The 24,327-nt window shown below is 56.4% G+C and overlaps 2 protein-coding genes and 1 long non-coding RNA gene across 13 annotated transcripts; 2 read left to right on the forward strand and 1 right to left on the reverse strand.

The window, feature by feature from the left end:
* Positions 1-1,258: 1,258 nt before the first annotated feature.
* LOC106010366 (uncharacterized) lies at positions 1,259-8,228 on the reverse strand. 3 transcript variants are annotated; one of them, XR_015450351.1, is made up of 3 exons: positions 7,415-8,228; positions 6,675-6,733; positions 1,259-6,401 (listed from the first exon to the last, which is right to left on the reverse strand). It is a non-coding gene; the product is annotated as an uncharacterized LOC106010366 (long non-coding RNA). The 3 variants fall into 3 exon arrangements; XR_015450350.1 differs by having other exon boundaries at positions 1,259-2,127; positions 6,675-8,228; XR_015450349.1 differs by having other exon boundaries at positions 6,675-8,228.
* Positions 8,229-8,616: 388 nt separating this feature from the next.
* Prss36 (serine protease 36) lies at positions 8,617-17,276 on the forward strand (the record flags this gene model as incomplete). Its single annotated transcript, XM_087208761.1, is given in 13 exon segments — positions 8,617-9,163; positions 9,166-9,521; positions 12,159-12,554; positions 13,914-14,078; positions 14,628-14,797; positions 14,800-15,172; positions 15,204-15,353; positions 15,579-15,762; positions 15,765-16,011; positions 16,299-16,561; positions 16,634-17,081; positions 17,083-17,157; positions 17,159-17,276. Coding segments are annotated over 13 exon segments (3,492 nt in total), but the record flags the coding sequence as incomplete, so codon positions are not given.
* Positions 17,277-19,218: 1,942 nt separating this feature from the next.
* Positions 19,219-24,266, forward strand: Prss8 (serine protease 8). 9 transcript variants are annotated; one of them, XM_004856225.4, is made up of 7 exons: positions 19,219-19,347; positions 19,679-19,977; positions 20,408-20,567; positions 21,754-21,916; positions 22,764-23,035; positions 23,115-23,281; positions 23,380-24,266. In XM_004856225.4, exons 3-7 carry the CDS (start codon positions 20,444-20,446, stop codon positions 23,701-23,703), a joined length of 1,050 nt encoding a protein of 349 aa, XP_004856282.1. In that variant the 5' UTR covers positions 19,219-19,347; positions 19,679-19,977; positions 20,408-20,443; the 3' UTR covers positions 23,704-24,266. The 9 variants fall into 9 exon arrangements, with proteins under 9 accessions (XP_004856282.1, XP_004856287.1, XP_087064914.1 ...); XM_004856230.4 differs by lacking the exon at positions 19,219-19,347 and having other exon boundaries at positions 19,680-19,977; positions 22,950-23,035; XM_021237487.2 differs by lacking the exon at positions 19,219-19,347 and having other exon boundaries at positions 19,683-19,977; positions 20,408-20,425.
* The last annotated feature ends 61 nt before the right edge of the window (positions 24,267-24,327 follow it).

Raw genomic sequence — 24,327 nt, forward strand, 5'->3', positions numbered from 1 at the left:
AGGTAAAGCCCCTGAAGCCACAGGTGTGGGTGGGCTGATCTGAACAGAGCTCCGCTGCACAGGAAACCATACCAAAGTCAGCAAATGGAATCACACCACATTAAAATACTTCTGCATACAAAGGAAACAACTAACAGAGTGAATAAAGAGACAACCTACAGAATGGGAAAACATTTTTGCCAGACATTCCTCAGAGGACTAGTGTCTAGAATATATAAAGAACTCAGCCAAGCAGAGTGTGCAAGCCTGTAATCCCAGCACTCGGGAGGCTGAGACAGGAGGATCGCTGTGAGTTCGAGGCCAACCTGGGCTACATGGTGAGTTCAAGATCAGCCTGAACCACACAGTGAGACCCTGTCTCAAAAAAAACAAAAAGAAAAAAAAAAGATATCAAATAACAAATGCTGGTGAGACTGGGGAAAAAGGAACTCTTCTACATTGTTAATGGGAATGTAAACTAGTACCACAGCCACTATGGAAGTCAGTATGGAGGACAGGGGAAGCAGCTCCACAGTGCTGCACCTGCCTGGCAAGCTCCTGGGCCTGAGTTCAATTCCCATACAAAAAAAGGAGGGGGCCAGGGATTTAACTCAGTGGCACCATCCCTGCTTTGTAAGCACAAGGTCCTGAGTTCAATCTCCGGTACAGGCAAAAAAAAAAAAAGAATTAAGTATAAGACTCTTCAAAAAACTAAAACTAGAAATTCCACTTAACACAGTTATTGTCTTTCTAGGTGTTACAAAAAGAGTTAAAGACATCATATTACAAGTAATAGGTGCACACCTATGTTTATAGCAGCACAACTCATAGTAGCTAAATCTTGGAATTGCCCTACATGTCCATCAGCAGATGAATAGGTAAGGAAAATGTGGTCTTTACACACAATGGAGTCTACTCTGCCCAATGCACCTTGGGACCATAATGTTAAGTGAAATACATCAGACACCTGAGCTTAAGTATGGTATAGTTTCTCTTGTATGAGTAACAAAAAATATAAAGAAAGAGCAAACTAAAAGGTAGATAATAGGAAGATGTTTCCCAAATGGGAAGAGAATCCAGACAGGAGAAGGGGAAAGGGCAGGAGGGGACGGAATGAAAAAGAATTAGGATGTGTTAAGTACGGGCACCAAGGCCTCACAAGGAGGTAATCACTGGGGGCCGGGATGTAGCTCCGGGATAGGCCACGTGCCTGGCAAGTGCAAGGCCCTGAGTTCCATCCCCAGGACGGGTACCGCGGGAAAAAGGAATGTAATCACAGTGTACTCCCAATACGTACTAATGAGAAAAGAGACACGCCCTGGGAAACTCCGCAGGGCTCAGCAAGGTGAGCTGGAATCTCAGCCACCCTCTGAAGGTTACTAGAAGCAACCCTCTTAGTGTCCCGGGACTGGCCTCCAGGAATTCACAGATGTTGCCAGAGCTCTGAGGCGCTAGTCCCCGCGCCCGCCCGAGGCCGGCCGTGAGCTCCACTGCCGGGAGTCGAGGGGAGCACAGGGAGGGACCTGGGGCTCGGGGCGGCCCTGCGGCCCTGTCCCGACAGCGGTGTCCCGGTGCGCCTGCAGAGGAGCTGCGCTTCCCGGAGGAGGCCGGAGTGAGGCCCAGGAAAGTGGACGGTGGGGCTGGCACCGGGAGGAGCACGCGACAGACCAGAGCTACGGAGCTTCTTTTTCCGATTTGGCAGTTTTCATTAAAGCTGTATGTAAAAGGACGCTACTGCAGCTCTTCTCGACTGTTTCTTCTTTTATCTGCTCTTTTCCTTTCCCACTTGGCGAGATCTGGCTCTGGGTCTTTCTGCGCCTCTGTCCAGCGCTAGCCCGGGGCGCCCGCATGGATGGTGCCGTTCGCCTCCTCCCGCGGCACAGCTCAGCTCAGCGTGGGCTGCAGGTTTCTTCCGGAAGCCTGGACTCCTCCACCACCTGCAGGCCTTTGCAGTGTCCTCACGGACCTGCCCCCATCCGTCGGAGGGTACAGAGTGAACGCTATGTTTCTCTCTCAGCGCCCTGGAAGAGGGCGAGACAACCTCCCTGCCAACGCGAAGGTGCACGGAATGCCTTTCACAGATACTGCCTCGGTCCGAAGTCCCAAAAGGACCGAACTTCATTTTGGCTGCTGTAGTTCCAGAGGGGGCTGCAAAAGGGAAGAGCCTAAACTTCTGATATAAAACACAATCTGGGGGCCGGGGATGTAGCTCAGTAGCAACTCGCCTGACTCGCAAACGCAAGGTCCTGAGTTCGATCCCCGGTAACGGAAAAAGAATAAAATAAAACAATCTGGATTTAATGAAGACACACATATCAACTATATACAAACAACTAATTATCTACAGATAATTCAGAAAATGTCAAAAACACCTCAGAGAGCCGGGCATGGTGACGCACGCCTGTAACCCCAGCACTCGGGAGTCTGAGCCAGGAGGATCCTTGAGAGTTCAAGGCCAGCCTGGGCTTCACAGCAAGGCCCTGTCTCAGAAAACTGAACAAAAAGAGAGGCAGGGAGCCTGAATCACCACTGTTCATAGAGGGTTGTTGTGGGTTTTTTGTCGGTTTAGAGAAACCCCTAAACCCCGTTCCCCTTACACCTATGTATGACGTTCTGCGCAGCACCGCCCCCTGACGTCACGGGCAAAAAATTGTGTCATTAATAGAATCAGGCATACTTTTAAAATTAAAAACAACGCACGTCTTTTGAAGAAAAAAAAATTTAAATTAAAATAAAAATACCTAGGAGACATGTTTTGTTTGTGACATTGAGTATTGAGCCCAGGCCCATTGCACTGAGCTCAGCCCTATCTTTCACTCTGAGAGGGCCTCACTAGGTCACTGAGCAGCCCGGCCCGGACTTGAACTCGCACTTGCCTGCCTCAGCCGGCAGAGTGCTGGGGCTACAGGTGTGGGCCGCCTGGCCGGCTGAGTTTCTTTGGGGGCAGACGTGATCCTGCTCATAAGAACTTCCACAGAGCAGCCCTCACCAGCAGTGGGGAGACTCCCAGTTTCTGGGCCTGGTCTTTCTCGGGGATCCAAATCAGGACTTCGAGCATGCCAGGCAGGCGCGGTGCCGCTGAGCACAGCCCGCCCGGCACGGTCTTTTCACAAGGAGACGCTGGGCATAGGCAGCTTCACCCTAACCTCCCTTGGTTCGGCCCCTTCAGACATTGGTGGATAGAAACTTCTTTTTTTTCTTTTTGCAGTGCTTGGGATTGAACCCAAGCCTCCCACATGCTAACTACACACCCTATCACTGAGCTATGCCCCCAGCCCAGTAAAAAAATTCTAAAGGATTATCTGAAGAATGCCTTTTTGTCTAGGTCAGTGATAACCAAACTTTTTAGTGAGAAGACCAATTCACTAAAAAGTAACCTGCTACCAAATTTTGTAAAAGAAACTACCGCATTTATCAGGAAATATAATATCAACAACTTTCCTTAAGCATGCTTTCATTGTTTTTCCAAGTACTAAAAGGTTTCACTATTTTGGCTGAACTTTCAGAAACTGCGTAACATCCATGCCTTGGTGTATCTGATGCAATGCACCTTTTACGAACAGTTTGGGTCAAGGCGGCTCATTGGGCTTTGCTTGACTGACCCTGGAATCCACTGAGCTGCAGTGTTTAGCCCTGAAGCCTGCAGTGTGGGCCGCTCTTCAGGCAGAGCATTCACACACACCTGTGTAACGCACCTAGCCAGGCACACTTCCTCACTCCTGTACACCCCTGTGTCCCTGCCCAGGCAACACTGCCCCCTGAGAGACCTCTACCCATTAGTTTTTCTTGTTCCCAACTCGAATATAACTGGCATCATAAATTGGGTGTGGTGTTGCACTTGGGAGGCTGAAGCAGGAGGACCTCGAGCCCAGCCTGGGCAACTCAGCGATTTAGTGAGGCTGTCTCTCAATTTAAAAAGTAAAAAAGGGCAGGGACATAGCTCAGTGCAAAGCTCCTAGGTTCAATCCTCAGGACCAAAAAAATTAAAACAACAGGAATCATAGAGTACTAACCCTACAGCCATTAAACATTTCTCTGAGAGATCCACCCGAGTTGTTGGACAGGTCAGCACCTGTGTGGTGTATATGTTTTTGGAGGTAGGGCCTCTCTGTGCTGCCCAGGTTGACCTCGGGCTCCTGGGCTCAAGTGATCCATTTGCCTCAGCCTCCCAAGTAGCAGAGAACACAGATGTGTGCCACCGCACGCACTAGGAATTCATTCTTATTCCTGCAGTAGCCCACTGTCTGAGTTCAGCACAGCTTGTCAATTTCCTAACACTGGGCATTTATATTCTGGGTTCCATTTTTTTCTTTGAAACCGGATGACCTGAAGCTACTTTGTAGTCCAAGCTGGTCTCAAACATGTATCCTCCCTCCTGCCTCAGCCTCCCAAGTGCTGGGATTACAAGAGTGCAACACCATGGCCCGACTATCTTTTGTGTGGTACTAGGAATTCAACCCAGGACTTTTGTACTGAGCTGTACTCCCAGCCCTTTTTAAAAATTTGTTTATTATTTTTTTATATTTCGTACCGGGGTTTGAACTCAGGACCTTGCAAACCCAAGCAAGGGTTCTATCACTGAGCCACATTCCAGCCCCTTAGTGCTTCTTAAGTGAGGTTTCTTTAAAACAAAAGTTTTTTTAAAAAAGCTTAAAATCACATTTAAAAAAAACAAAATAAAACAAAACAAGAGTTGGGGGCTGTCAGAATGGCTCCTAAAAGAAGATGGCAGAAAGAGCGGCTCTGTGTTCAGCAGCCAGCCCAGGCACATGTGTGGCGTGGGCTTTAAGATGCATGGCCCCAGGGAGGCCTGGACATTTGCCACAAAGGGGACGGGGCTTCCTGACGTGCACAGTGGTGCGGAGCTCAACGAAACTGTCTGGGCCAGAGAAATAAGGGATGCCACACACCGTGTCCATGAGCCTCAGTTTCCCACCTGAAGAGGAGCCATTTCCCAAACTTTGATCTCAGGACACAGTGGGAAGACAGGAGACAGTGATCAGCACTTCAGCTGTGGCAGGCAGCATGAATGCCCTAAAGGTGTTCATACGCCAAACCCCAGAACTCTGAGCATGTGCCTCACATGGCAGGGGCTTCACAGATGGAGTGAGCATGTGGGCCCTGAAACGGGGTTATCCAGGCGGGAGTGGGCTGATCACAGGAAACTTCAAACTGAGAATCTTTCCCGAATTTGGTAGGGGGGGAAATGAAAAGAGAAAAAAAGGGTCAGGGAGAAGCAGCAGTGCTGGCTCTGACGATGGAGGAAGGGGACGAGAAGCCAAGGAATAAGAGCAGCTTCTGAAGACTGGAAAAGGCCAAAACTGATTCTCCCTCAGGCTGCAGGGAGAACGGCAGCGCCATCAACACCAGGTTTCAGCCCAGTGACACGGGGGTCTGACTTCTGAACTTGTCAGATAACACCGTCGTGTGCCTCTGAGATGCTACATAACCTGTCACAGCAGCACTAGAGGACACCTGCACTAGCTGGTCTATAATGTCCCCCACCACTATCAGACTGGCAGGGAATTGGGTGTGTACCCGTTTCGCAGAGACAGCCCCTCATGCCATTATTCCACTGACTGTGGCTTGACTGGGGTAGCACTGGCCAACACCAAGCAGCACCGTGAAAACCAACCTTATGGAACTCTTTGCTGCTTTTGCCATAGTGATGCTGTCGAGGAAGGTTTCATTACACCAAAGTGTCCTCTCTGAGGCCCACATGAGGAACTGGTCCTTCACCTGGCACATCCTGGCAGGGGCTGCCATCCTGGTGCCGGCCAACTATAGCAAGGTAGACCTGAGTGCCAACTGCGCCTGCCCTCACCCTCTTGCACTGGCTGCCAGGAAGCTCAAAGCAGCAATTCTCCAGCAAAGGCATCTTGGGGCGGCAAAACCATCAGAATCACTAGAGCAGCTTTGCAGACCGCACCTGTGCACTCCAGAAACCCCAGGTCTCCCTAGAGGAAACCGCGTTCCTTCCCACCAGATGGCTGTTTTGGGGAGCCACTCTCCTGTGCAGAGGAGCAAGTGCTGGTCTGTGAGGCTGCTGGGTGAGAGGGTTAAGAGTCATGATCTCAAAAGCGGGCGGGGTGGCGCACCCCTGTGATCCCAGCACTCAGGAGGCTGAGGATCGCTGTGAGTCTGAGGCCTCCCGGGCTATGTGGTGAGTTCAAGGCTGGCCTGAACTATATGGAAAGACCCCGTCTCAAAACAAAACAAAACACAAACAAAAAACTTCATTATCTCTGCCTGGCGTGATGGTACTAGTCCTGTAATCCCAGCACTTGAGGGTCACAAATTCAAACCCAGCCTGGGCAACTCACCAACTTAGTGAAACCCTCATTCAAAATTTTTTTTTAAATTAAAAAAAATTTTTTTAATTTCAAAAAACAAGGGCTGGAATGTAGATCAATGTGAAGGCCCTGGGTTCGATCCCCAATACCACAAAAAAAAAAAGAAAGAAAGAAAGAAAGAGAGAGAGAAAGAAAGAGAGAAAGAGAAAACAGATATGGGTGTGTGGGTATTTCCACTCTCCACCTTTCCATCCTGACTTGTTCCCTTCAAGGAGTAATTTTCACGGACCACAGCGTGGGCTCTGCTCTGATTGGACACCCTAAATGCCACGTGCGGGAAACTTAATTTCCAGTTCAACAGCATTGAGAGCTGGGACCTACACCAGATGTGGTGGAACGCACCTGTAGTCCCCATTACTTGAGTCCGTAAGTCCAGGTTCAGCCCGGGGAACAGTGAGAGCCTGTCTCAGGGAAAAATGAAACAGGAGAGAGTGAGGTAGGGCCTTTGAGAAGCAGGCCAAAGGGCCCCACCCTCACAATGAGCTAGTGCTGTCACAAAAGGGCTTTCGGGCTCCAACCCCTTGTTCTTCTGCCCTCCCACCATGGAACCCTCGCTGGATGGGGTCCAAGAGGCCCCCTAAGGAAGAGGTGGGGACTTCAACTCCATCTACCAAGTAGGCTAGCTTTCTTTCTTTCTTTCATGGTACTAGGGATTGAACCCAGAGCCTTCACACTGAGCTACATCACTTTTTTTTTTTTTTGGTACCGGAGATCAAACGCAGGACCTTGCACTTGCAAGGCAGGCATGGTGCCACTGAGCTAAATCCCCGGCCCTCTTTTTTAAATTGTTTCATTTTTGAGACAAGTTCTCACTAAGTTGCTAAATTGCCCGGGCTGGGCTTACAATTTCCATCCTCCTGCCTCAGCCCCCAGCGAGCTGGGATTACAGCTGTGCACCATGAAGTCTGGCTTTCAGATGGGCTCTTAATGATACACAGCACACTGAGGTCGAGTGGCTTTGCCCAGGCCACACAAGAGCTGGAGAGAGAGCACCGGAGAGCCCCCTCCAGCACAGAGAAAGGAGGAGTCTTTTCAGCCTTGCCAGCCTGTGCCAGCCTCCAGGGCCCCCACCCTTGCCCAACCTGCCAGAATCTGTGATCCCTTGTTGGGATGGGACTGAATTCCCCAGAGCTGTAGTTCGGGACCTGGCCAGCAACTGCAGTAACCACAGCTGTGTGAGAAGACAAAGCCGAGCCATTGGAGCAGCCACACTACAAACAGAGGTGAGGTCCCAGGTGAGTCAAGCCAGGGGGAACCTCCTACCTCACCCCAAAAGTCACTGCTCCCCCGCCCTGCTTTCCCAAGCATGCAGGACCCTGGCTCCCAGCGCTGCCTCCTCAGCCCTCGGCCTTCGCCCAAGGTTCCCTACCTCAATAGCTGTCCTGGAACTAGGGACTCCCCCACCCAGGGCTCCAGAGATGTGAGATGCACCGGGGCCTGGGTGGGGCCTTGGGGCTCCCTGTTTTCCCCTTCCAGCCCCAGAGCCTCTCAAATTCCCAGAGGTGCCCTCCAGCCGGGGAGGGTGGGGCTGCTCCTGGGATCATGCAGAGTCACAGCTGCTGAGTGACGGGGCTGTGGCGGCGGCCTTCCACCACTCCGGGGCTCCCCGTCCAGCCTACCTGTCCCAGCACCTGTTCCGCCCACTTGTGATGCTCAGTAAGGGGGGGGGGGGCAGATGGCCGCCAGGGGCCGCGTGCTGGCACCTGTGAGCTGGGAATCGAGATTCCGGATTCCGTGTAGGGAGATGTGAGGCGGGAGAGAAAAGGGAGTCAGAAGAGGGGACACCAAGGAGGAAGAGGGCATCAAGAGGCAGAGGAGGAGTGTAAGCGTGGAGGGAGAGGGCCTGAGCGCCACGGGGTAGGAGCACCGACGGCGGGGGAGGGCGGGGGGGAGAGACCTTACCGACAGAGCCAGGGCTCTCTCCAGCCGCGCCTGCCTCCTGGTCTCCCAGCCTTCAGTCCCACCCCAAGAGCCCTCGGGGTCTCGCGGAAGGCGGCTGCGCTGGGGGAAAGTCCCGGGCAGAGGCAGGGTGGCCAAGGCGCGGTGCGGGTGCTGGCGGGGCTGGAAGGGGCTGGAAGGGAGCGGTGGGTCCAGAGCGCAAACTCGGGGCTGGAAGTCACCAGCATCTTCTCCTCTGGCTGCCAGCTCCTGTCCTACCCGAGAGGAACCTGGAGAGCTGGGTCCGGAAGCGGCCGGGGGCCTTGGACCCTAAACGTCAAGGCTGGGGGTACTGGCAGGGGCAGTGCCCACCGACTCGGGCCTCGCCACTGGAGCCGCCTGAGGGACTGCGTTTGGCCCCAACGTACCTGGGCCTCCGGAATGGGCCCCAGGTAGGCTCTGGTTCCCGGAACTCCGCACTGCAGACTTCGGGCGCCCCGAGCTCTCCGCCCGCATTCTGGGGGGCGCCTGGCCGTGGCACGTGCGCCTCCACCTGGGTCCTCCCCGCGGCTCCGAGGTCCCTGCGCCCCGAGCCGGGTCCTGCGAGAGGTGCCCCGCATCCGGGCAGAGGCCACGCAGCCCGGCTCCGGCTCCCGCTCCAAGCCAGCCGCCCCAGGCCCCACCCCTGCTCCTCGGGCCCCCTCCCTGCTCCCCGGCTCCGGCGCAGTCCGACCCTAGGGCCCGGCCTCGGCGCAGGAACCGGACCGTGGCGCCGGCCGCCGAGTGGTCTGTGCTGCTGCGCGCGCTCGCGGGGCCGGACAGGGACGCCGCGCAAGCCTGCGCAGTGGCCGCCATCCTGGTGCCGGGCGACTACAGCAGCGTGGAGCTGGGCGCCGACCTGGCCCTGCTGCGCCTCGCCTCGACAGCCAGGCTGGGCCCCGCCGTGCATCCGTCGGCCTGCCCCGCGCCGCCCACCGCTTCTTGCCCGGCGCCGCCTGCTGGGCCACCGCCTGGGTGCCGCCCAGGAGGCGGGTGAGGGGCCGGGGCGGGGCTCGGGCCTGCCTCAGGTCGGACCCGCGGGCGGTTCGGAGCCTGGAAGGGTGGAGCTCTGCTAGAGCGCTGGAAAATTCCACACCTGTTTTAATTACCTGTCCTCTCCGGAGTCCTCGGACACAACCGAATCACCCCACAGGCGCCTTTCCTGCCTCACCTTTCCTCTCTCCTTCCTCTTTTCTAGGTTTAGATCCGACTAGAGTGCCCGGCCCAGCTGTACTTCAGACCAATCATTTCACCCAGTACATTTCCTCCCCTGTAAAGTGGGGTCACCCGGGCGTGGTGGCGCACGCCTCTGGTCCCAGCACTTGGGAGGCTGAGGCAGGAGGATCACCGCGAGTTCGAGGCCAGCCTGGGCTACATAGTGAGTTTAAGGCCGCCTTGAACTACATAATGAGACCTTATGGGTAGGTTAAATGAAAAAAATCCACCTGCAACTTGTAGCACAGTGCCTAGCATCGCCATACTTAATGTGTTCTGGGCATGTTTTGTTTTGTTTTGGTACCGGGGATCGAACTCAGGACTTTGCGCTTGTGGGGCAGGCGGCAGAAACACTGAGCTGAACCTCCCGCCCTGTTCTGGGTATTTTGACCTTGAGTGATCCATGTTAAAGCGGGAAGGCCCAGCTCCTGAGAGACAGCATTCAGCAAATGTTTCTGGCCTCCTTTGCTCCCACTGCTCTTCTCCCATCCTGTTCAACTTCTCTCATCCCTGCTCCCCATCTCCTGTCTCCTCCAACTTCCCCTTGTCCATCCTGTCATTCCTTTAATATATTTTTATGAGTCAGGCATTGTGTTAGGCCTCAGAGATGCACCAGCAAACATGAAAAGTAGAAGCCCTGCGTTCTCAGTGCTCACATTCTAGTGGGTAGACAAGCAGTAAACTTAATGAATAAGCAAACACTGCAGATGTGGGGCAGAACACACACCTTTCCATTCCCATCACCCTGTGCTGCCTTTCCCTGCCACACACACATTCCACTTTCCTGCGATCAGACCCTGCCAGAGTTTGGGGATGGGGGACAAGGAAGAGGCCTCATGGGTGAGTGGGAAGTCTTCGTGGACAGGGCCAGGCCATCCTGCCAGGGGGCCGGCGGAGCAGGAGATTTCTGAGGCACTTTTATACTTCAGCAAGCTGGAGGACAGCAGAGGCCATTCTGGGCCCCAGAGATGGGCCCAAATCCCAGGCTGAGCAAAGGAGGCAGGCACAAGGGAGGCTGCATGGCCACAGTCCATGGAGAAAGCCCCAGGAGCCCCCAGGACAACCCCTAGGCTTTCTTGGTTGGCCCAGCCGTCACCTGCCCTCTCAGGACTCCGGGTTGTGGAGAAGAGCCAGTGGTCACGCCTCTCCCTACCCCTTTCTGGTCCTGAGGCTTTGTTCCCATCAAAAGCAGGGCAGTGCCAAGGCTCCGCTTTAGACTATGGATCCGTTTATTATTCTTTTTTTGTTTTTTTGGTACCGGGGATCAAACTCGGGTCCTTCTGCTTGTGAGGCAGGCAGCAGAACCACTGAGCTAAATCCCCAGCCCCTATTATTCTTGATGAGATCAGAGCTGAGGTGTAGAAACATTCCCTTGGCAGCAGCCGTGAGATTGCAGTGCCTGAGCTGGGGCAGCCATGGCAAGACTGCTAAGTCACCACTGGCTTGGGAGCTGGCTGGGCAAGGGCCACTAAGAAAGGGGTCATGCAGCATGATGGCACATGCCTATGACCCCAGCACTGGGGGCGTGGGGGCGCTAAGGCAGGAGGATCACTAAGAGTTCAAGCCCAGCCTGAACTGCAAAACAAAGCTCTGCCTCAAAAAACCAAAACCAGCCAAACAAAGGTTATGGATGCCGGGCAACTCAGTAGAAGACCACATGTCGTCCACATGGCACCTTGTGGGAAGGTAGTCATCCTCTCCGGGTCAGCAGGACTCTGTGCCAGGGCTCAGAGCCCAGGGGTTCTAGTCCCTACACACACCCTCTGTCAGCTGGGAACTCTGTGCGGTGCACAGCCATGCTCGTCATTCTTGCTGCGTACTTAACTGAGGCCTGAGATGGGGAGCTGAGAAGGTGACAGGCGGAAGCAAAAGGAGACCTGGTGAATGTGGGCCCAGGTACCCGGGGCAGCTTTCCCTGCTGTCTTTGTTACAGCGTGTGGGCCGTGGAGATAATGGGTTTTGTTTTGGCAGATCTGTACACGCACATAACACATGCAGTCGTCCCCCTCCCGGTGACAGGGGGAGAATGTGACTTCCAACCTGCTGGATATCAGATACGCCGAGTTCATGTTCCCCCAACAATTGAAGAATGACTGTAAGGAAAAATGGAGGTTAAGAATAGGAAAAATAGGGGCCAGGGATTTAGCTCAGTGGTGCTGCCACCTGCCTCACAAGCGCAAGGTCCTGAGTTCAATCCCTGGTACCAAACAAACAAACAAAAAAGAGTAGGAAAAATTTATTGAGAGCTCCTGAAAATGGGTTGCCACAGAGGCCACTTCTCTGAAATGTTTCATAGAGCAAAATCACCAAGTGGTTACAACATAGGTCAAACTATGATCAACCAAGAAGATTACAAGTACAGCGCTTAGCTAATATTGATCCAGTAGGGAAGCAGGTCACGAAGGAAGGGCGCATGGAGAGAACAAAGGCATGTTTACGAACAGAAGGGCCTTAAGATTCTCGTCACCCACCCAGCTGGACTTTCTTGGACCAGGTGATACCAATTATAGCATAATCTCAAGTTATTGCTTGTCCCTCGGGAAGGCACTCGGCCTGGTCAGTCCTCTCATCTTGAGGCCTAGCCTTCAGATGCACTTCCAGCCACAAACGTGATATCCTCGCCTTCTGCACCGACTCCCTCGAAGCCCCAGCCCTGTCTCACTGCCTAGAATGTTTCTGCCTCACTGGGTGTGAACAACACCCTCATACCTCTTTCCTCTGCCTCCTCCTTTCACATTGGGGCCTCTTCATGGCCAGGTCCAGGAGGCAGCTGGAGCAGACAAACGCAAGCCCGGGGAACTGGGTTCCCTACCTGCCTCCTGTATCTGCTCTCTGGCTCTGCCTCCAGACCCTCTGCCCCTCTCCTGGGTGCTGCAGGAAGTGGAGCTCCAGCTGCTAGGAGACGGTGCCTGTCAGTGTCTCTACAGCCGGCCTGGCCCCTTCAACCTCACTTTCCAGCTGCTGCCAGGGATGCTGTGTGCTGGCTACCCAGAGGGGCACAGAGACACCTGCCAGGTGAAGAGAGCCCCTTACCTACGAGCACCTGGCAAGGACAGATCCCTAACCCATAGGAAGCAGCTAATGAATAGCTAGATATCTCTCCGAGCCTCATCTACAAGAGGGCAAGATTGCCAATGGAATTGGGGCTGAGGGTGTACTTTAGTGGTACAGCACATGCTATCATGCATACAGCCCTCAGTGCAACCCCAAGTGTCCCAATAATAATAAATAAAAACAGTAGCCAGCCCACAAATGTCTGGGAGGCTGAGGCAGGAGGATCTCAAGTTTGAGTCTAGCCTGGGCAATTTATCAAAACCCTGTCTCAAAATAATTTGTTTTAAATGGCTATGGATAGATCTCAGTGCAAAAGCAGTAGGTGTTATCCCCTGTATTACAAAAACAATGCATTAAAAAAGAAAAAGACTGTCATGCTAGGCACATGCCTATAATCCGAACACTCGGGAGGGTGAGACAGGAGGACCACCAGGAGTTCAAGGCCAGCCTGGGCTACATAGTGAGTTCAACCCTGTCTCAAAAAAAATAAAAAATAAAAAAGAACTTCCTGCACTGATAAACCAGGAGCTCTTTAGACCCCTGAATACCCTTTGGGAGAATGACAGGGAATAAAAGAGACACAGGGGTCAGGGGCCGGGGATTTAGCTCAGTGGTGCCATGCCTACCTCGAAAGCACAAGGTCCTGATTTCAATCTCCGGTACCGCACACACACACATACACGCGCGCACACACACAAACACACACACACACCAAAAAAAAAAAAAAAACAGGGAGAGAGACACAGGCACAGTATTCAGTGTGCAGTGGGGATGGGAGGAATCGCTCTAGTGGATGGGCTTCCACGAACCCCAGGTGGGCCCCCTTTTAGTCAGCAAGGAGTGCAGGCGAGGGGGTAGAGCGCTGTCCCAGGCACAGCGACTGCAGTAACCTTAGGGTAGCAAGATGGGGACCAAGCTTAGCATCTCAAGGGAGGAGTCAAGGGCCTTCTCCACTGGGGGTCTGCAGTTTTTATCGCCCTCCCCAGGGGCTTTGTCTCAGGAGTGCTGTTTCCGGCTTTCCACATGGCCAGGATCTCTACTTCTCTGTTCTCCAGGCCAGTTAGGGCTGACCTTGGGCCTGGGGGGCCTGTCATCTGGCCCCTCATCCATCTGCGGTATCATGGGTGGTCCCTAACACTGATGGAAATGTTCTGTATCTGTACTGCCCAGTACGGGAGCTGCTAGCCACACATAGCTACTGAATACTTGAAACTGTGTCCAGTGTAAAAAAAGAACCAAAAAGGGCCGGGGATTTAGCTCAGTGGTTCTGCCGCCTGCCTCCCAAGCACAAGGTCCCGAGTTCAATTACCGGTACAATAATTAATAATAAAACATAAATAAATAACTAGAGCCTTTGCCATGAGGCCCGTATAAGCTGGTGGACCCTTGGGCTGATTCTTTGACACATACTCTATCACTATGGTGACTCGGAGGACCTCTGGTCTGCAAGGAAGACGGCCCTGGTTCCAAGCAGGAATCACTAGCTTTGGCTGTGGGCAGAGAAACCGCCCTGGGGTCTTCACGGCGGTGGCTCCCTAAGAGGCCTGGATACGGGATCAGGTTGTGGGACTGCATAACCTTTGTTCCTTTTCTCCAGCCCCATTGTGATTAAATGTGAGTTAATGGACAAAGATGTTTGTTAGTTTTGGGACACTAGATAAAAATCTGTAACAGACCTAAAGTCCCCAAGTAAACTACTCAACTCCTTGTTTGCCCAGAACTGATGTTCCGGGCACCACAATTTTTAGAACAAGCTGCAAATGTCTGCTGACCATCAATACATGACAGTCGACCACTAACCTTTGTCCCCTTTTCTTTAATTCTATATGTTAACTTCCCCCTCAACCCCCTATAAAAACAGCCTCGGACTCTGAGCTAGCTGCCTCTCTAAGCTATTTTGCTTTGGGAGTGCCGTCTGGCCAGACTAATAAAGGTCTGTTTTCCAACTTGTCCAGTGTGTTCCTTCCCGGGTGTTCTTCACTGTAGTCAGCTCCTTGGAGCGTTTGGTAAGGCTCTTGGTCTTACATTCTGAGGGCACCGCTGGGATTCCTGGGTGTGCTTCACTAGTCAGCTCCTCGGAGCGTTTGGTAAGGCCCTCGGTCTTACAAGGTGATGGGCTCGGAGCCTGGGCCTGCCTTTCCCAGTCAGCCGCAGGGGCCCGAGCCAGGCCCCCGGGAGCCCGGCGAGGAGAACTGCACCGTTGCCCTGCCAGCTGAGCGCACAGGCCCGGACGGCGATGAGCTGGGCGGGGAGGGGCTCCGCGGGGCCCACAGCAGGGGCCCCGGCCTGGCGGGCGGGTGAGGGCGGGTGCGGGTCGGCTCCGGCCCGGCGGCAAGCTTCCATCCGGTTGTCCCCGCCCCCCCGTCCCGCAGCGCGGGCACGTCCGGCGGCCGGCCCAGCGACCGGGACGCCTAGCAGGTGGGGCTGCCTCGAGGCCGCGCGCGGAGCGCCTGGCGCGCCTGGTGCTGCACAAGAACGCCTCGCCGGACGGCGCAGCTGACCTGGCGCTGCTCTGGCTGCGCGCGCCCGTGAGCCAGAGCGCGGCCCTGCGGCCCGCGTGCCTGCCCCTTCCGGAACACTATTTCCGGCCTGGGAGCTGCCGCCGCCTGACCCGCTGGTGCCGCGAGAGTGCGCGGGGCGGGGACCGCTCTGCCGCTACGCGAACTCGCCGCTTTGTCCCCGCAGAGCCAGCGCGGCGCGCAGCTGGAGGCCAACCTGCTGGGTGGCTGTTGGTGTCGCTGCCTGTACGGCCGCCAGGGGGCGCCAGTGCCGCTGGCCGGAGCCCCGCTGCTGGTGCTCTGCCCCGCCTACCAGGAGGAGGAGGGGCGGGGTGCTGCGAGGGGGGGCGCGGGGCGCATGCCGGGAGAGGGGCGGGGCCTGGAGCCCTAGGGGAGCGCTCCGCCTCCTGCTGAGCAGGTTGGGGAGAATCCACAGTGGGGCCTGACTTCTCACGTATGCGGGTGTGCCGGGTGGGACGTGAGGTCTGCATACATAAAATCGAGTCCAGGGAAGCCCCTGGCGCTCAAGCCAGTGATGTACGCACACGCTGTCCTGCTGTAGAACGACTCCCGCTGGAGCCTGCTGTGCCGGGAGCAGGGGACCTGGGTCCTAGCTGGACTCAGAGGCTTCTCCGGGGGCTGCCTCCGTCCCCGAGCCTTCTCCCCGCGGCAGGCCCATGGCCCGTGGATCAGCCGTGTGACCCGGGAAGCCTACCTGGGGGACCAGCTAGCCTGGGACCGGGGTCCCGGGGCGAGGACACTGAGCCACAGACTTGCCCCCCACAGTCAGAGCACACCAGGGGAGGGCTCCAGAGCCCCCGGGCTGCGCTAGGCGGCCTTCTCCTGTCCCTAGCCTGTGGCCTGCGGCCAGAGGCTGCTCCAGCTAGGGCGCTGTGGCCCTGGCTGGCAGAGGTACATGTGGCTGGTGACAGAGTCTGCACTAGGATCCTTGTGGCCCCAGGATGGGTCCTGGCAGCCACGCACGGTATCCTCAGGTGAGCCGCACGTTTCCTAGGCCGGAGGCTGGCGGGAAGGTTGGGAGATGGTGTGAAGGACGCTTACCACAGAGGGGTGTTCTCCTTCGGGATCCTGCAGCACAGGAAAACTGCTGTGAGACGCTCTCACTGCTGGCTTGATTTGGGGGTTTTGATTGAGGTTCTTTGAGATAGAAAGATTTGGAAGGAGGAAAGATGAAGCAGTCAGTGGCAGGACCCCTAGTTCTACCCTTTGCCCTGGCGGAGTCGGGAGGAACAAGAAGTGACCCTGGGCCTTGCTCCGACAGACCGGGCTCTACCACAGTGCCTTACGTTGAAGTCTACTTGGGCAGGCCAGGGGCCAGCCCGGTCCCGCAGAGCCACCAGCGATTCCGGTTGGTCACCAGCATCTGCCTGTCCCGGCACCTGGGACTGGGCCCCCCGGCCCTCCTGGAGCTGAGCTCCGGTCTGGAGCCCTAGCCACCAGCGCTCCTCATTTGCTTGCACCCAGGGGGTGTTCCCCCAGGGGCCAGCTGCTGGGTGCTGCGCTGGAAAGACCCTCAGAACCGAGGTGAGAGCCCGGAGTCCTGAGGATGAGGAGTAAGGAACTCCGAGTGTGGGCGACCATCTTCCCTCTCTCTAGTCCCTGTAGCTGCTCCTGTCTCCAGCTTGACCCCACGACTGTGTCGCTGCCTGCATCGAGGCAGCCTGCCTCCCAAGACCCTCTGCGTCCTCTATGCAGAGGGACAAGAGGACAGGTATGAGGTACAGGCACCTGGGTGTCCTGCCTGGGGGGAGAAGCAGTGCTGGGCAGCAGGATCCCGCAGAGACCGGGGCTGGGATCCCTGGGCGTTGGGCTCCAAGTGGGAAGTAGCAGTATCTCCTGGCTGGCTGGGCCTGGGAGAGACTGGAGCGAGGCCGCCTTTGGAGGAGACAGCAGGGTCTGGGGAAGGAGAAGGAAGGGCAGGGAAGGAGCCAGGCCAACACTGCTGGCTCTTGGCTCCAACTCTGCAGGTGGCCTCAGCCCCCCTCCTGTGCTGCCCTGAGAGGGCTCCTGAGTCCCCACGGCCTAAGACCTCCGAGGGAGCCAGGGCTGCTCACAGCCATGGGCCCTGAAGAGGCCTGGGTCTCCCAAACAGTGGGGGAGGCCCGCCTCCTGCCCCTAGCGCCACACCCTCCTGGCCCGTGAGGGCAGTGACCTGTGCCCCCAGAGCTGGCAGGCACCTCAGGCACCCCAAGCTGCTGCTCTGTTTGTCCTGTTACTGCTTCCCCTGACCCAGGGCTAGTGTGCCGCCGGGGGGGGGGGGCGCCCGGCGCTGAGACAGCAGGGCAGGAATGTGGCCGGACCAGCTGGCTCCAGGCCTGTGGAGCGTCCCATCCACCTAGTGCCTCTCCTAGACTGCAGTGCTTCCAGTGACTGGGCCTCCGTGCGGGCTATTTTGGGCCCAGGAATCCTTGGGGGTGGCGAAGCAGACAATAAAGGTGTAAACACAGACACGTGGCCCCCTGGCATCTCTGGGGCAGGCTTCGGGAAGCCCAAGGGGTAGGGCCCTCCCTTGTGGGGCAGTGAGTCAGGCCTTGGGCTCCCCGGAAATGTGTCCCAGATAACGTGGCAGCTCTGTTCTCTGGTTCCTGCCCTAGGGCGGGGGAGGCGAGGGACCAGGTGGCTGTGTGTCACCTGCAGTGGACTTGGTGTTCCAGCACCTGTTGCATGCTTCAGCCCCAGCTCATGCCCTGGTGCCCCTCCCACTGCAGCAGGAAGGACTTGGGGTGAGAGCCAGCCCCCAAATGTGCATCCCACGAGTGGTCCCCCAGAGTCCCCAGCAAGCACACAGGACCCTCAACCTGTGAGGGGCTGCCACTTGTACATCCACCTGCTGCCTCCAGGGTTTGGGTCCTTTGCCTGGAAATCCCGCTGCCTTCCCCATCACGGACCTGTGTACCGCCCTGCATTAAACCACTGGGGCACAGAGCAGTCGCAGTCTCACTGTAACTAGAGTGCCCCCCATGGGAAACCCTGACCCGCCAGCTAGGGATCAGGAAAGGGTCACAGGGGAGCGGAGGTGTGAGCACAGAAAATGGGCAGATGATTGGACAGGGGTGGACGCCGGCCGTTTTGAGTGGTAGAGGAGCCTGCTGCTTCTGGAGCTGGGCAGAAGTCTCTGGGTCCAGAGGCACCAGTGGGAGGAAGCCAGGAGGGAAACATGGCACAGGGGTGAGAAGGGCAGAGGCCCTTAAAGGGCCAGCCTGATCTTCAGCTCCCAGACATTTACACAGAGCACCTGACCTTCCACAGGGAAGCACATGGCGCTCTGCACACCAGCCGGCCACCTGGTGCCACACCACAAACAGAGGGCATGCCCGCTTCTCCCAAGCCGCCCCTCCCACCGAAGACACCCTCCTGAGCCAGCCCCTTCCAGTGGCCCACTCTAGGGCCTCCTGACCTCCAGTCCAGGCCTGGAGTCCTGGCTCCAAGGTCCTGAGTCCCAGTCTTCTGGAAAGAGGGTGGGGAAGAAAGGTCTTATTTTTCCTCAACCTTGAGCCCAACACATTCCATGGCCAGATTCACACTTGCAGAGGACGCATCTGGCCCTCGCCAAGTCAGAGGCCTTCTGTCCCCAAGACCCTGCTATCCGCACCCTCCACCCAAGACCATTCCCAGCTCTGCCTGGTTAACACCTGTTAGCCAGGTGTGGTGCTGCACACCTGTGATCCCAACACTCTTGGGATCTGAGGCAGGCTGATTGCAAGTTAGAGCCCAGCCTGGACAGCTCAGCGACTTAGGGAGGCCTGTCTCGAAAGATTAAAGAAGGGCCAGAGGCTGGGGACTTAGCTCAGTGGTGCCTCTGCCTGCCTCGCAAGCACAAAGACCGGAGTTCAATCTCCAGTACCAAAAAAAGTGGGGGTGGGGGCTCAGGGATATAGCTCAGTGTGAAGGCCCTGGGTTCAATCCCCAATACCACAAAAACAGTCCCGTTCTTGAGGCGCTTCCTTGAGGGTCTCCCAGCGTCTAGGCACTTGCACCAGAACCCTCCTTGTCCTAGTTTGAGTCCTAGTTTGAAATAATTCCATAATTGGCTGTGAGTCTTTTATCTTTTGAGGCAAGGTCTCACTATGTAGTTGAAAGTGTCCTTGAACTCACTAGGTAGCCCAGGCTGGCCTCAAACTTGCGCAATCACGTTCACCACCATCCTGGTGGCTGTGATTGTGTGATTCGGGTCTGGTATCCCTTCTCAGGGAAGGCATGGATGGAGTCCATTCTGTACCCTGTGCCTGGGATCCCATGGGGGCGCAGTAAATCCTGAGGCCCTGCCAGCCACACTCCACCTGCGGTGCAGGCCCAGACTTCACAGGAAGGTGTGGAATGGCACTGGCCTCCTCGCCCCCAGGGCCCTGGGCTCAGCTACCGGCATGAGGAGGGGGCAAAGAACAGCGGGCCCCAAGACAACAAAGGCAGGGCAGCTCCTGGCAGGCATAGCTGGCCTGGGGCCCTGAAGACCTGGGGTAGCTGGCTGGCCTCGGGTTTCCAGACTGCCTGGGGCTGCGGCTGCTCTCTGGCTGGCCTTCGCCCCACTCCCCCGGGACCTGGGAGGACTTCAGACTTAGGAGGCTAGGAGAGGCTGTAGAGTGGAGCCAGGAGGGCGGGGCTGAGGGAGGAGCAGGCAGGTAAGTGCCCTTCTCTCAGCAGCTGCCACTCTTACCCGGAACATACGTCCACAAGCGTCTCCCACGGTGGCCGCTCCCAGCCTCAGAAGCCAGCCTAGGACACCCGCTCTACCTTCCTGGCAGGAATTTGGGGCTTCCTTACCTCTGAGCCAACACCTGGACCCTGCCTCAAAACCAGGCCTAGGACTGATCTTCCCTTTGTGCCTGGTCTGCCCCAGTGGCTGTTGTTCTGGGCCATGGCCCACAGGTGGGGCTTGGGGCCTGGGCAGCTGCAAGCTGTGAGCATTTTACTCCTCCTTGGACTAATCCGGTTGGGAATGGGTGAGTACCTATGAACAGGTGGGGGAATTTGGGGACGGGTCATGCAGTAGAAGGTGCAGGCATAATCCTCTGGCACCCATCCCTTATTGATTGTGAGTTGAAGAATCCCCTGGCCTTTGTAATCCCAGAAATTTGGAAGGCTGAGGCAGGAGGATTGCAAGTTTGAAGCCAGCTCAGACCACTTAGCAAGACCCTATCTCAAAATAAAAAATGGCTGGGGATGTAGCATTCTCTGGGTTCATTCCGCAGTACCAGCGGGGGAAACAAAAATCTCCTGGCCTCCCTAGCACTCAGCTTCTCTCTCTGGACACTGGCCCTCCTCTGGTGTGTGTGTGTGTGTGTGTGTGTGTGTGTGTGTGAACACTTGTGAGTAGGAAGGGTGGTTTTGGGGAGCTCAGGCTCCCTCTTACCCTTCCCTTTTTCTTTCTAGGACCTGATAGAGCTGCAGGTGAGGCTTAGTGGGGAAATGGAAGAGAGAAAGGGGAGACCTGGATCTGGAGTCCCCTGGTGGGCTCCAGCAGTGGTTGGCCCTCTGCTGGGCTCCTGCCCACCGTGTTCTCTTGCCTCCCAATTGCTCTGGAGTGGAGTGAGTAAGTGGAGCACTAGGCCTCGGCTTCATGGGTACAGACACAGGGCCATCCTGGACAGCTTCAGGAGATGGCTCAGAGTTGTAAGAGGGCTTCGAGCGTAGCACAGTGGTAGAGCACTAGGTCAGGTGCCACAGGGAAAGAAAAGGGGGTGCAGGAAAGCAGACTCCAAGGGCACGCAGCCAGGAAACGGGGCCAGGGGACTTAGGCTGCATCTGACTCCCCAGTGCAGTGCCCGAGGTCTCTTTGAGGGAAATAAGCCCAGGGCTTCTCCTTTGCAGGCACAGCACAGGGGCTGGGTTGCCATTTACAGGCCACGTCCCTCACTTCCCAAGCCCCAGCGTCTTCACTTCTAAAATCCAGTTGATTCTGTCCCTCTCCTGGGGCAGTAGTGAGGATTCTGAGGCAAAGGAAGCCAGAGCCCCTTCCAGGCTGGACTGTCCCTCGGAACACTCACTAAATAGCAGCTATTGTCATGAGTGTGAGGGCTCCGGCTAGCTCGGGGTGGAGTCTGGAGGATGGTGACTGTGGCCTCTGCTGGGCCTCAGGGAGGCGCCTGGGGCTGTCCAGGAAACTGACTGCTCACCTGCTCCTCCCCTCCACCACCCCATCCTGTGCTGGGGACTGGGGGCTGGGGACTGGGAGCATCCCCAGCGAACACCCAGGCTGGTGTGGTTGAAACAGTCGTAGACAAAGAGCAGCTGTGAACCTGGGCAGTGTTACGGGAGGGAAGCAGCCCGAGACAGCAGGGCAGACACAGGCTTCAGAGGCCTGCTCTCTCATGCTCTCCACAGGCTTCCTGCTCAGTTGGACGACACAGGCTCTAATCCCCCATGCATAGAGCAAAGGGCCAGAAGGGAACAAGTGCACAGCCAGAGGGTGGCTGGAATAGGAGTAGAGCCACAGGGTCTGGAATGTGTCTTAGGTTGTTGTGTAGCAATGGCAGGGTGTATCAAGTGGACTGGATGGAAGGCAGGAAGGAGGCTGTCACGGGACTCACTTAGGTCAGGAGCAGTGGACCACTAGGGGCAGAGACGTCTACGCCCAGTGAGCCAAGAATGGGGCAAAGGGGAGGCAGTCAACCCACTTCCCCAGCTTTGAACCAGGAATCTGGGACATGGCAGGACGGCAGGATTAGGACCTGTGTGTGGCCCAAAAGACCTGACTGAGCCCTTTTCTTCCCGAGCAGCCCTCTGCGGTACAGTCTTCCAGCCCCGAATCACGGGTGGCAGTGACTCAGCTGCTGGTCAGTGGCCCTGGCAGGTCAGCATCACCTACAATGGCATCCACGTGTGTGGTGGGTCTCTCGTGTCTGCTCAGTGGGTGCTGTCGGCTGCTCACTGCTTCCCCAGGTACCAGCGGGGTGAGGGGCAGGGAGGGAGTCCAAAGTAGGCTGGAGGTCAAGGTTTATAGGTCAGAGGTTGGGGTTTAAGAGTATCAACAAGGGGCCCGGGGATTTAGCTCAGTGGTTTTGCCGCCTGCTGCGCAAGCGCAGGGACCCGAGTTCAATCCCTGGTACCAAAAAAAAAAAAAAAAAAAAGAGTATCAACAAGGTAGGCTGGGATTTAGCTCATTGGTTTTGCCACCTGCTGCGCAAGTGCAAGGACCCAAGTTCAATCCCCGGCACCAAAAAAAAAAAAAAAGAATATCAACAAGGTAAAAGAAAAACAAAGTATCAGCAAAGTAAATCAAGTATGGTAGCACATACCTGCAATCCTAGCACTCTGGGAGGCTGAGGCAGGACTGAAAATTCCAGCCAAGCCTTGGGTAACTCAGTAAGACCCTGACTCAAAACAAAAATTAAAAAGTAAAAAAACTCGGGTGGGGATGCAGCTCAGTGCAAAGGCCCTGGGTTCAATGCCCCGTATCTCTCTCTCTCACACACACACACAAAGACAGAGCAAGTCTGAAAGGACTACAGAGAAGTGAAGGTCAGAGGTTGGAGAGGAGGTCACAGGATAAAACTAGGCCTTGAGCTGAGCCAGGCATGGTGGTACAGACCTGTGATCCCAGCACTGGGGAGGCTGAGGCAGGAGGATCACCAGGGCCAGCCTGGGCTACACAGTGAGTTCGAGGCCAGCCTGAACCACATCCAAGAGCCTGTCTCAAAACAAAACAAAACTAGGCCTCAAAGGCGCCATCTGGGATCTGTGTGCCCTAAGGCAGCAGTGGTCCCAGCCTTCAACCCTCTGCCTCCAGAGACTACTCTAAGGAATCCTACGAGGTAAGGCTGGGAGCCCACCAGCTGGACTCTGTCACCAGCAGCGACAAGGTCCTCACCTTGGCCGAGATCATTGTCCACCCCAGCTACCGGGACGAGGGCTCAGAGGGCGACATTGCACTGCTCCAGCTCAGCAGCGCTGCCTCTTTCTCCCGCTCGGTCAGGCCCATCTGCCTCCCTGCAGCCAACGCTTCCTTCCCCAACGGCCTCAAGTGCACGGTTACTGGCTGGGGCCACGTGGCCCCCTCAGGTGAGGGCAATGGCGCTCAGCAGCGTGCAGGGGGCCCTGACTCGGGGAGGCCTCTGCTAAGCACTGTTTGTCCCTGCAGTGAGCCTTTCAGCCCCGAAGGTGCTACAGCAGCTTGAGGTGCCACTGATCAGTCGTGAGACATGCAACTGCCTGTACAACACCAGCCCCAGGCCCGAGGAGCCCCACACCATCCGGCAGGACATGGTGTGTGCTGGCTACGTGGCGGGGGGCAAGGACGCCTGCCAGGTGGGCACGGGCCAGGGCAGCTGAGTGTGGCTTGGGGTGGGGTGGGGCTGACCCGAGCCTGGCACGGTCCTGACAGCTGCCGTCACTTTTCTCCTCAGGGTGACTCTGGCGGACCCCTCTCCTGCCCTGTGGAGGGTGTTTGGTACCTAGCAGGCATTGTGAGCTGGGGTGACGCCTGCGGGGCCCCCAGCAGGCCTGGTGTGTACACGCTGACTTCCAGTTATGCCTCCTGGATCCACGTCCATGCCCAAGAACTCCAGCCTCATGTGGTGCCCCAGGCCCAGGACATCCAGCCTGACAACCACCTGTGCAGTAGGAGCCTGGCCTTCGGCTCCGCCCCAGCTCAGGGCTTGCTGCAACCCATCCTGTTGCTGCCACTGAGCCTGACCCTGAGCCTCTTCTGCCCCCGGCACAAGCACTGACCCGCTCCCAGGACCCATGCATCACACCCAAGGACACACACCTGCTCCCAGGAAGGGAAGTGGCTGGCCTTTCCCGTCTCTTGTAGCTTTTGGGCCTGGAGCCCTGCTTGGCCACCCCTTCCTCCTGGGACTCTGGGGCGTCAGGCACCATCTGGATCTTTGGGCCCATTCTTCTAGATTGGCTCTTTGGAACTGTGACCCAGGGTCAAGAGTTTTATGGCCTGTGGTACTGGCCAGAACCACCTACTGCTGTCCGTGCCCTATTGGTCGGGCTCCTGTGGAGCTCCACGGCCCTAGCTATGAACACAGCCTCACTCCCACCCACTCCTGTAAGACTGGGCAGCTGCCTGGCCGACGCCTGCCCTGCCTGGTGAGCCCATCACGTGGCTCCTGCCTGCTGGGCTCGCCCACCTCTGAGACGGGAAAGACCTCAGTCTTGCCCCACGGGCCACCCCCGCCTGAGTTCTGACTCCCAGACTCCGGAGGACTGAGCCCCCACCGGGACTGAACTGGCAGCTTGGGTCAGGGGTGGGGGATAAAGGAGTAAAATGTTTTGTGCACAATTAGCTGTGTCTGAAATGGAATCAAGAATGCCAAATCGTGGCCCCTCCCTCCCACCTCTTA

This window comes from Heterocephalus glaber, unplaced genomic scaffold (assembly GCF_053883595.1).
Source record: "Heterocephalus glaber isolate CG9 unplaced genomic scaffold, H.glaber_assembly_v1.0 deba00000943, whole genome shotgun sequence".
Taxonomy (NCBI): Eukaryota; Metazoa; Chordata; class Mammalia; order Rodentia; family Bathyergidae; genus Heterocephalus; species Heterocephalus glaber.